Source organism: Sycon ciliatum, chromosome 7 (genome assembly GCF_964019385.1).
Source record: "Sycon ciliatum chromosome 7, ocSycCili1.1, whole genome shotgun sequence".
NCBI lineage: Eukaryota > Metazoa > Porifera > Calcarea > Leucosolenida > Sycettidae > Sycon > Sycon ciliatum.
Window position 1 is genome coordinate 4,620,731 of NC_088649.1, and position 11,749 is coordinate 4,632,479.

The 11,749-nt window shown below is 52.5% G+C and overlaps 2 protein-coding genes across 2 annotated transcripts; one reads left to right on the forward strand and one right to left on the reverse strand.

Annotated features, from left to right (window-relative positions):
• Positions 1-1,751: 1,751 nt before the first annotated feature.
• LOC135821525 (uncharacterized) lies at positions 1,752-5,996 on the forward strand. Its single transcript, XM_065334524.1, has one exon. The coding sequence runs from the start codon at positions 1,752-1,754 to the stop codon at positions 5,994-5,996; it is 4,245 nt and encodes a 1,414-aa protein (XP_065190596.1).
• A 1,323-nt stretch (positions 5,997-7,319) lies between these two features.
• Positions 7,320-9,002, reverse strand: LOC135821526 (uncharacterized). Its single transcript, XM_065334525.1, has one exon. It carries the CDS (start codon positions 9,000-9,002, stop codon positions 7,320-7,322), a length of 1,683 nt encoding a protein of 560 aa, XP_065190597.1.
• Between the last annotated feature and the right edge of the window lie 2,747 nt (positions 9,003-11,749).

Consider the following 11,749-nt stretch of genomic DNA (forward strand, 5'->3'; position numbering starts at 1 on the left):
CTCTGTGACAGGACAGGACAGGACAGGTGTGAGCTGAGTGAGAGGGACTTCGACAACCGTACACGGACTACAGACTCAGTACATGACTTTTGCATGTACTTTCAGACCACAGAAGCTTGTCATTGAAATGGTAGACTCATGAGTGGATTCCGTCCACTGCCCGCCGTCACTTGACGACGGGCAGTGGAACTAGTTCCATCACCAGCTGCGCAGGCAGGATCGCGCTTTCCAGCCCGCGTAATTTGATCTGTCATTGGTCGACTCCAAGGCGACAGTCATGTGACATACGGGAATCACCTGTGTCTCAGCCATACAGTATATCACTCCACTGGTCACTGGACGGTATGATGAATGCAGCAGAGAATGGAATTCTTCATCAAGGACCACTTATCTTTGTGATTCAAAGAGCACCTTTGGGAAAGGGCTAATAGGGCTTGAAAGTGATGACGTCAAAAACGGCCTGGGAGTAGTAAATTGACATCAGATTTCTATTTTGGATCCACTGAGGTGTGACTTTGCTATTGCCTCAGTATGTGGGTGCATAGCAACCCACTCATGTCGTATGCAGGTGCAACTTTTACTTCGCCACCAGTTGTCACCCCGCCCCCACTAGCCAAATCAGTCAGTTTCACTGGCAACATCACCTTGCTGTGAGTGAGACCGCTTGAAATGTGCTTGGATCCATACAAAAACTGGATCCAGGTGGATCCAGTTTTCGAATTTTTCAAATTGTTGCTATGCCATTGCTATGGAGTGACGTAGCACTTTCAAGCCCTATAGCCGATCAGTGTCTCCCAGACAACCAGCATATCGATGGAGAAACTAGTTGCAGTGTGTACCTGGTGGATATCAAAACACAGAGGAGTGTACAGGAGCGAAGAAATCTTGAGTTTCCACTTCAAACTGGTTTCTCCAGCACTGTGAAGCCTAATAATGTAATATGTGAAGAAGAAAGAGAGAAATAGACAAGAGGTGACAGGACACATAAGAAGAAAGAAAGAAATAGACAAGAGGTGACAGAACACATAAGAAGAAATAGAGCAAGACTGAATGAACAGGACATTACTGTAAAGCGTGAAATTTTCGCGGCATTTTTAGTACTTGGCAGAAACTACACAAAGTAACTCTTACAATGGGGGCTACAGCTAGTACAGTCTTTGCCGACCTACATGTACATGCACATTACTGTATACCGTGAATATCTGTATAATGCAGGTCAATAGATCCTGTATCACACGTGACCAAGCACATGTACATGTATACCGTGAATATCTGTATAATGTAGGTCAACAGATTGTGAGAGTATGCATGGTATTCGTTGCTCTAACTTCTATCTTACATTCCTTGTTGCACCCGCCGGCTACCGTGGCTCATTGATGGTCTCCCGACATGTAATACATTCCCTTTGACTTTGTGTCACCGCCCGATCCTTTTACTTCTGGTGTCCGTTTCATGTTCATTGCTCGCTTGCGCGCTGGCATGCAACTGGCGTGCTCTCATGCGTACAGTGCGTACAACGAAGAACTACATCAGTTCCAGTTAGTTTTTAGAGTTGGCCGTGGAACAAACTTGTGCTTTTCGCTCTCCCACATTCTCTGCTTCTTCTCCAATAATTATATGAACACTGTTCGCCAAAGAACTCGTTGTGGACGTTGTTGTGAGTGCGTGTCCGGGAGTGAGTTGGGGCGGTCGTGATTATCTAACAGCTTGGTGCCGAAACCCGGTTTGGTGGAGTAGCAGTGTGCAATACGATGTCGACGTTGAAGTTTGATAGTTTTGTTCGGCCGTTTCGTGGAAAAGGTGATAACCTTGCTGCGTTTTGGTCTAAGTTCCTGGTCCTTGGAGAACTGCACAAATGGGACTCGGAGGAAAAACAGATGGCGCATCTGCCATTGTTGCTGGATGGTCCGGCGTTCCTGGTGTTTGACCAGTTGTCCGCAGAGGATCGGAAGAAGACCGCGGCGGTGAAGGCTGCTTTGGAGGCTGCGTTCGCGCCCAGCCCGGCGGAGTCCTACCATCTATTCGTAGGGCGGCAGCTGGCCCTGGATGAGCCTGTCGACGCCTACGTAGCAGACCTGACGCGCCTGCTGACATTGTCAGGCCACAAGGTTGCTGCGGATGGGAAAGACCCGTTGCTCGTGGAGCAGTTGATCAGCGGTCTACCACACGAGTATGGGAAAACCGTCCGGCTGGCCAACGCCATGAAGAGCCTTACCGTCGCGGAGCTGACTGGACAGGTGAGGACGATGCAGTCAGCGGCAGGGGTCGCTCAGGCGGTGGCTGCAGCCCGATCTGGTCCCCCGCCCCAGAGTCAGTCGCTGATGTGCTATGGCTGTGGCCAAGTGGGTCACATGCGCCGTAGCTGCCCGAATCAGCAGCGTCGTGGCGGTGGACAGCGCGGTGGCGGTGGACAGCGCGGTGGCGGTGGACAGCGAGGTGGCGGTGGTGGGCCCCCGCAGTCGACTTGGCCAAGGACGACCACGGATGCTCCAGCCAAGAGGAGTGGACCCACGTGCTATCGCTGTCATCAGGTGGGCCACCTGAGGAAAGACTGTCCTCAGAGGTCAGATTCTGGACGTGTGGCCGCCACAGCACCAGCCCCGGCAGCGTCGCACCCGCGTACGAATTTCTGCCTGGCTATGCCCCGGCCTTCGTCGCAGCTGATTCGAGTTGCAGTGGAGGTGCAGGTCGAAAACGCTCATTGGAGCCGCCAAGCGTCGGTTGTCGACACGGGTTGCACTCGGTCCCTGATCGAGTGGCCAGTTGTCCAGCAGCTGGGTATGCAGTCCAGCCTGAAGGAGACCAGCGACCGGCTGATCACGGTGGACGGCACACCCTTGGACGTCACCGGCAGCGTGGACATGACGCTGAAGCGCGAGGATGGCTCGGTCTACCTACCGACGATCAAGGTTTCGTTGCTCGTCGTGCCGAACCTCGACGCCCTCAACACCGATATCGTGATCGGATCGGACATCGTGTCCCAAGTTGGTGGTGTCAGCATCTCCCATGATCAGCCGGGAGGCCAGTTATCGTCTGTTGTATTCGGCCCCGCACGTGACGTCGCCTCGGCCGGCGTGGCGGCTGCCACGGAGAAGCTGTCACGGCATATCTCGGTCAGCGACGGCGATGGTCAGGTCACGCTGCGGATGGACGACATTGAGGCAACCTGGCGCGACGACCTAGGCTTCTGGGAAGCCACCTGGCGATGGAAAGCCGACACGGAGCCGTCTCTTCCTCTTGGTTCTGGTGTTGGAGAATATCCGCGCAAGAAACTCAACCCAGAGCAAGAGCAGCAGTTCGTCAAGGAGGTCCAGATGTGGCGCGAGAACGGCTGGCTGGTCCCGTACGACCGTGAAGCGTTCGGTGAACCGGCCTGTGTTCTTCCACTGATGGCTGTCGACCAGGCTCACAAGGCGTCAACTCCCGTGCGGCCGTGTTTGGACTACCGCGCTCTGAATGAGTGTCTCGTGTCGCACCCAGGCCTGGATGCGCCGGCTTGCGGCCAGAAGCTGCGCGAGTGGCGACTCGGGGACGGTGATTGTGCCCTCCTTGATCTGAGCAAGGCGTACCTCCAGATCCGGATGGCTCCCCGTCTGTACCGCTATCAAGCGATCGTGTGGCAAGGAGAGTTGTTTGCCATGACGCGCATGGGGTTCGGCCTCAACGTCGCGCCGAAGATCCTTGACATGGTCGTGAAGTGGGTGACCAAAGACCTCGACGGCGTGGACAACTATGTCGACGACTTGCGTGTGCCGGACTCCCAAGTGGTGGCCACGACCCAGCAGCTCGAGCGCTACGGCCTGAAGTGCAAGCCTGCCGAGAAGCTCCCTACTGCTCGGGTGCTGGGCCTCCAGCTCTCGACTCAAGACGGCACGATCAACTGGCAACGTCGCCGTGACGTCTGCCTGCAGCTACCTGAGGCGCCCACCAAGCGCGCCGTGTTCAGCTGGTGTGGCAAGCTCGTCAGCCATTACCCCGTCTGTGCGTGGCTGCGACCAACGACGAATTGGCTGAAGCGGATGATCGGCGAATCCGTCGGCTGGGATATCGCCGTGCCACCTCGTCTGCTGCAGCTCTGCCGCGACATCCAGACCCAAGTCAACGAGCACGATCCGGTGCATGGCGTATGGTCGGTGCAGCATGACGACGCAACGGAGTGGCACGTGTGGTGCGATGCGTCGGGAATCGCGCTGGGTGTCGTGGTGCAAGTCAACGGCGAGGTCATCGAGGACCGCAGCTGGCTGCGCCCGGCTGACGACAAACGGCATATCAACATCGCTGAGTTGGACGCCGTCATCAAGGGCCTCAACGCGGCTGCCAATTGGCCTGCGCGGAAGATCCGCCTCCACACGGATTCCAAGACCGTGCATGGCTGGCTTCGTCAGATCCTCGGGAACGAGCGCCGCGTGAAGGTTGGCGGGCTCCACGAGCTGCTCGTCAAGCGTCGGTTGCAGATCATTGACGACATCGTCGCAACAGCTCGCCTTGACGTGGAGGTGGACTGGGTTCCGTCAGAACAGAACCTCTCCGACCAGCTCACGCGCGTTCCGACGTCCTGGCTGGCCTGCACATCGGATAACAGCGTGACGGATGTTGCTGCCAGCCTCGCCATCATGCCGAGTCTGTCGATGGCCGAGATCCTGGCCGGGCAGGAGGACGATGGTGCACTCCAGGCAGTGAAGGCCGCAGTGATCGCTGGGGACGACCTCCCGCCTGACAGCGGCTTCCGGAACATCCGCGGTCAGCTGCAAGTTCAAGACGGCGTCTTACAGCGCAGCGTCAAGCTTCCGCCGAACGACGTCAAGTGCGTTCCTGTGCTTCCTGCTGCGCTGGAGGAGCGGGCCGTGCGTGCAGCCCACCAGGTGTCTGGCCATAGTGGCTGGGAGGCGACGTGGCAGTTGCTTCGATCCCAGTGCCATTTCTTGGGCATGGGACAGCGCTGCCAAGCGTTTGTGTCCGGATGCAGCAGCTGTCAAGCCGCCAACCCACGCCACGGAGAGGCGACCGGGCCCACTCGTCCGGTATCAGCCAACGGCCCCTGGGATGTGGTGCACATCGATACCCTCGAGCTCGGCGTTAACCGGTCCGGGCGTTACCACTGCGTGTTGGTATGCGTGGATGCATTCACCAAGTGGGTCGAGGTGGTTCCCCTCAAGCGTCATGACGGCATCTGTGTGGCTAGAGCTTTCGTCGACGTGTGCTCTCGGTGGGGTCCTCCTCGCGTGGTTCGATCCGACAACGGCACAGAGTTCAAGAACGCTGTCATGTCTTCCGTCTACGAGGCGTTCGGCGTTCATGTCTGCTACGGCGCGGCACGTCATCCCCAGTCGCAAGGCGTGGCTGAGAGGTTCAACCAAACCCTGTTGACCCTCGTGCGGAAGGTTCTGGATGAGGCGCACGACTGGGAACAGGAGCTGGCGATGCTCCTGTACTACTATCGGATCCGGCCACACAGCGCCACCAACGTCTCCCCGATGGAGGCCATGGTTGGTTGGCATCCCCGTGGCTTGGTCGTGGATCGGCCTCAGCACTCGTATTCAGCTGGCTCATGGGTAGACGACCTCCAGCAGCGGGCAGCGGCGATGCGAGACTACATCGAGTCTGCGCTCGGCCGCTTCGACTTCATCGACGAGCCGACACCGAGCCGCTTGACTGTTGGCGATGCTGTCATGCTTCGCCGGCCTCAGCGCTGCCAGAAGCGCCTAACCCCGTACGAGCCTGGTTGGCAAGTTATGTCGATCGTGGGCCCCTCGACGGTGGTGGTTCATCGGGTCGACGGCACCGGCCGTGACAAGATCGTGAATGTCGACTTATTAAGGCGTGCCGCCGAGGACGATCTGCCGCCCCCGCCGCCCGTCGCTCCGGGTGCCAGCGATGAAGCCGAGTCGGGCCCTGTTCCGTCTCTGGTATTGAGCGTTGACCCGGTCACGCCGCCGCCTGCTGCAGGCCCATCATTGCGCGACCGGTCTACGCTCGTGCGACCTGCTCGATATTGATGATTATGTTGTAGCTATTCGGTAGTGACATGAGTCACTAAGGGGTGATGTGAGAGTATGCATGGTATTCGTTGCTCTAACTTCTATCTTACATTCCTTGTTGCACCCGCCGGCTACCGTGGCTCATTGATGGTCTCCCGACATGTAATACATTCCCTTTGACTTTGTGTCACCGCCCGATCCTTTTACTTCTGGTGTCCGTTTCATGTTCATTGCTCGCTTGCGCGCTGGCATGCAACTGGCGTGCTCTCATGCGTACAGTGCGTACAACGAAGAACTACATCAGTTCCAGTTAGTTTTTAGAGTTGGCCGTGGAACAAACTTGTGCTTTTCGCTCTCCCACATTCTCTGCTTCTTCTCCAATAATTATATGAACACTGTTCGCCAAAGAACTCGTTGTGGACGTTGTTGTGAGTGCGTGTCCGGGAGTGAGTTGGGGCGGTCGTGATTATCTAACAAGATCCTGTATCACACGTGACCATGCACATGTATACCGTGAATATCTGTATAATGCAGGTCAACAGATCCTGTATCACACGTGACCATGCACATGTATACCGTGAATATCACACACAAGCGGAAAAACCGTCAGAGATCAAATAATAATTCCATTACACAGTGTTTCACCGTTCAAGCAACGGATCATCAGATGGATGATCAAACAAAGTATGATACACTGGTTATATACTCAGAAGGTGTGAACTCCGTCACTATGGAGTGTGAAAATTATCATTATGTCGGGTTCCGGATGTGACAAGTCCATTTTTCATGATGCATTGTACAGAGTGCCTAGGTGCTAGATGAGGGTGATGATATTGCGGGGTGTGACCAGCCCATTTTTCATGATGCATTGCACCAAGAGTACATAACCCCCCAGAGTGTGCAACGCCGATCCAGCTCTGTGTAGGGTCTTGGTCGAGCGGAATCGGATCTTCTGATGTCATGCGTACACTTCACACCAGCGCAAGGCCGGTCTCGAGGCAGGGCACCATTGTTTTTGATCCAAGAGTACCCGCGACTCCCCGGGTTCCCCTCAGATGTGTACGGTATTATGACGCGAAGATCCGATTCCGCTCGACCAAGACCCTATGCAGAGCTGGATCAGGCGTTGCACACTCTGGGGGGTTATGTACTCTTGATTGCACAGAGTGCCTAGGGAAAGGTGATAGCGCAGAGTGGTGCCATGCCAGGTAACAGGTATAGAGGCGCTACCAAGGCCATGGAATAATGATCACTGTCCTTATGTGATGGGCACAAAATTTGATAGGACATACTATGCTTTCGTGCCTGCATTTTGACACAATCTCATTTCCCTTGTTTAGCCTAGTGCGGGCGTCGGTTTCGAGGATGTGATACTTCTCGGTAGTGCAGAGGCCACATGCAGATGCACGTGTTATCGAACGAGGTGGCCCTGTCGCGGATCTTCCAGTCAATGACGTAGTGTCTGTTGTCCCGCTTCATCGACCAAACATGCTTTGACAACTCGGTGGAATTCTCATAGCGGTCATGCCTGAGCGTAGTCAAATGGTAGGAGTAGCGAGCTTTGAAAGGCGGCGCAGACATGCCGGTATAGACCTTGGCGTTACGAGTGTCGTCCGACACCATGGCCTGGTAGATGACGTTGTCCGCCTGGCACTTTCCTTCGAGTGGACACGAGTTCTTGATCCTGCAGTTGCAGTCCTTGTCCGGTGTTGGTGGGTGCAACACTCTCTTGTTGTGGGCCTTAATGAGTCGGGCCATATTCGGCATGCAGCTATATGAGATCTTCACAGTGTTCCTGTTGAATAATTTGTGCATCTTGCTGCCCTTAGGGAAATGCTTTTGGATGAGGCTCAGGAACCGTGCACCGATGCCTGTGGCCACACTCGCACTATATGGCGGGTTGAACCAGATAACCCTGCGGTCACGATTTCTCTTCTTGGGACGACTGCCCGCTGCCGGTGCCGGTTGGTCTTCATCAGGGAACGACAGTTCACTTGCGTGACCGCTTGCGCGTAGGGCATCGGCAAAAAGCGGCCGCGCTTGCTCTAAGACCTCCTTGGTGCATGAGATTGATACGAGCCGCTTGTTGACGCCAACAGGTATGCTCTTGATCACGCTAGGCGGGTGGTTGGACTTTGTGTTGACATATAGTGGCGTGTCGTTAGGCTTCCTGTAGGGCTTGTAGATGCCGGTTGCGATGTTCATGGTAATGTCGAGGAAGTTCACGGCTTTCATGTTGGTATCTATTGTTATTCTCAGGCCGAGTTTCCTGAATGCCTCAATAACATCCTTACGGACCCGGTCCGCGCGGTGGCCATTAGCTTTTCGGAGTATGGCCAAGCCATCATCCCTGTAGAGACCCACGTTTTCTTTCCCGAAGATCGGCACTAGCTTACTGAGGATGAAAGCGCCAACCAACTCGCAGGCTTCCGCCCCATCATGCGATCCCATGGTAACATCAAAAATCTCGTCTTTGTCCTTTTTCATCCATGCTCGAACACCCGCGAAAAGCAGTGATTTTCTGGCGTGCATCATGATATCGACGTTGCTCTTTCGGGTGAGAGCATTACTACTTGCATGCTCCAGGGCACTTTTCAGCAGTTCCTCGGAGATGGACGGGTAGAATTCGACTATGTCGAACACGACGAACGAACACTCCCTTGGGTTCTGGATGCCATTAAACCAATCAATGACGGCGTGCGTGTTCTTCCATAGATTGACGTGGCTCCGCAGAGGCTCAGTGACGGACTCCAAAATTTCCTTGCTCGCAACGCCTAGCTGGGGTTTGGCGGGGTTGATGAGGCGGCATGGGAGTTTCTTTTCAAAGTTTTCTTTGTGATCTTTTAATGTGATGAATGCTTCCGACTTCGCCAAGACGTTTACTCGGTCATCAATCTCCAACCGCTCAGCGATGACTTTGGCTTCACTATTGATTTCGTTGTCGGCGCTATTAGTTGCATGTTTATACGTTTTTGTGACATTTTCGGTGAGCAATGCGTTATACATGTACTTGTTGGCAGACATGCGGTACAGGTTTCTCGTTTAATCAGCAGGAACAATAATGTCACTCGAAGTCCTTACCGACCGTAGGTCATCCTTCATGCGCTGCTGGAGGTCGTTGTCGGCATTGCGGAAGCTCACAGTCTCGATCATGGTGTACATATCCTCTTCGAAAGCCTTCAACTCCGCGACCTTCTGGGGGCAGTTCTTCGTTCTGAATCCGTATGTGTTCTTTTCTTGGCTGTCCTGGCCATTCAGGAAGAAGATGGCCTTCCACCTCATGCGGAGGATAACGTCCTCGACTTTCTCGATAAGCTTCTTCTTGTACTCCTTTGGCGATGGCAACGGAATGTTCTTCAATGAGTATCCCAGGTTCATACGTGACGGTTCATCCATGGTTGCAGATTTCGACGAAAGTGCTCAACTCAATAAGAGGAGCTATTTCTACCGTGAATATCTGTATAATGCAGGTCAACAGATCCTGTATCACACGTCACCATGCACATGTATTATTATGAACGGTCCCGGCCTCAAACAGCATGCATCAGGTATGTGTACTGTTAAGTCCCGGTTTCGCTCAGTCAGCAGAGCACGAGGGTACAGTAATGGGTAATGGTTATCATACGGAATTGCACACTTATTCAGAGAGAGAGAGAAAGAGTTCTCAGGTAATACACTGTAGTCTAGCATGAAACTAATCCGTAGGAAACTAGAAAGGCAGCAGCTTTTATAGGGTGAGTAAGTAAGCTAGCCTATGGTCAGGGGATACGTAGAGCAGAGAGAAGTAAGAAGAAAGGTCAAACTACAAGGTACATGATTGTGTGGGCAGAAGAATGGGAAAGGTCGGGACATGGCACCTGTGCAAGAGGAATACGTTGTAGAGGAAGAACTGAATAGAAGGGTGTACCATACATCGTATACATGTACATGTAGGCGTGCAATAATACCAGGAGGACAACTGTTGAAAGGGGCATTAGGATGTACAATGTACATGTATGTACAGCTGTTAGTGTAGATAACTAAAAGGGTGGCTGAAAGTGAAATGCATCAAAAGGTCTCCAGTGTGCTATCAGGTCAACCTCGAAAGTGAGTGGGAACAATACATGAATACAGCGCATAGTATAGTATTAGTAGTGCATGTAAAAGAGGATAGAAGGTGAGGCTGGTGTAAAAAGTCAAGTACATGTGCATGTCATAATAATGTATGTATTCCTATCTAACAGTACAGTGCTGTACGTGTAGTGAAAAGAGTACGGAGGAGAGAGCAAATCGAAAGAGAAGCGAAATCAGTCAATGAATGAATCAGTGTTGAGCGAGGGTAGTACTGAACTACATGTACATATTATCATAGTCCGTTGTCCAGATCCAAGTTGTGTAGATAACCCAGTGAATGTTAGAGACGGGGAGACTACATGATGTATTTACCTACTTTTCGGTATGGTGTGTGATGGTTGAGATGTCCGTATTCACTACAGACCTTGTGTGTTCTACAGTGTAAACCTTGATCGATCTCGACCTGGAGTAGGTGCAGTGTGACTACGACCATGAGCAACGTGTGTGTAAACAAAACCAACCTGGACACCAGTATAGCAGCAGTCAACGGAGAACAGGGACTGACTATTATTATTATTATTATTTTGCTTGTTCGCGTTGGCATCAACCTGCATAAAGCAGGTATATAGCCTTCGCTTAAGCTGCCATAAAAAAGAAAGCTCATCCTAAGCGAGAGGGCTAGAGGGAAATATAACGATAACGAGATACAGAATACAAAGAAATCCAATGAGTTCAACGTACAATTCAAAACAAGAAAGAAAGGGAAGAAAAACAGAGCCGAATCTACCGATTGATCCATCAATCGACAAAGGGGACTAATCCGTTAGTGTTGCAAAGTAGAAGCTGATTATAGTTGCAGATCTCCAGGCCAGGGCCAGCATATTGCCGATTCTGGATAGGTCTCCGCAGCATTTGATGTGGTAATTATCATAATGTTTGATAAAATTGTTAGAGTATCTAGTATCTAGAGTACCGAGTCTCTAGTATCTAGAGTATCTAGTGTAATTGTATCCGTTATTATTGTTAAGGGTATCTAGTGTAATTGTATCCGTTATTATTGTTAAGGGTATCTAGTGTAATTGTATAACTTCAGCCATTACACACAGCACACATTAGATCCTTCCACTTTCGACGATCCTGGGCGAGCTGCCTCAGTGCAACTAGATCCTCGTGTGATGTGAGGGAGTTTGTGGATCTGGAATTTTTCAGGTCGTTGTTGATGGATCGCGGGAGTGTTGTTCTCGGGCGGCCTCGGAACCCTGAGCTTCCTGGCTGAAAGTATGCCGACATAGCCTGCTGGACCGGGGATGAGGTGTCTAGTCGAAGCATGTGGCCAAACATTCTCCACCTAGCAGACTGGATGATTCTGCTGAGTGGCTTGGAGCCAGTGCGCTTGTACAGTGCTTCATTGCGTATTATACGGGGATATTTGACCCCTATGACTGCTCGTAACTGCTGGCGGTGGAACGAGTCAAGTTTCTTTTCTTGAGTCTCTGTCAGGCTCCATGTGCCGCAGTTATAAAGAAGTATTGGGAGAATAAAGCTGCCGTATAACCTAATCCGAAGGGGTTCACGGGCATGGTTACCTCTTAGCCATATCACCCACAGCTGATGTAAGGCGCATGTTGCTAGACGTTTTCTCCGACTGATATCTTCCTCCACTCCAAGCATCGATCCTAGTTTGACCGTGTTCCGCCATCGCTCGTCTACTCTGTCCT

Coding starts and splice junctions, on each gene's coding strand:
- LOC135821526 (XM_065334525.1), bottom strand. CDS start 9,002: ATGTCTGCCAACAAGTACATGTATAACGCATTGCTCACCGAAAATGTC.
- LOC135821525 (XM_065334524.1), top strand. CDS start 1,752: ATGTCGACGTTGAAGTTTGATAGTTTTGTTCGGCCGTTTCGTGGAAAA.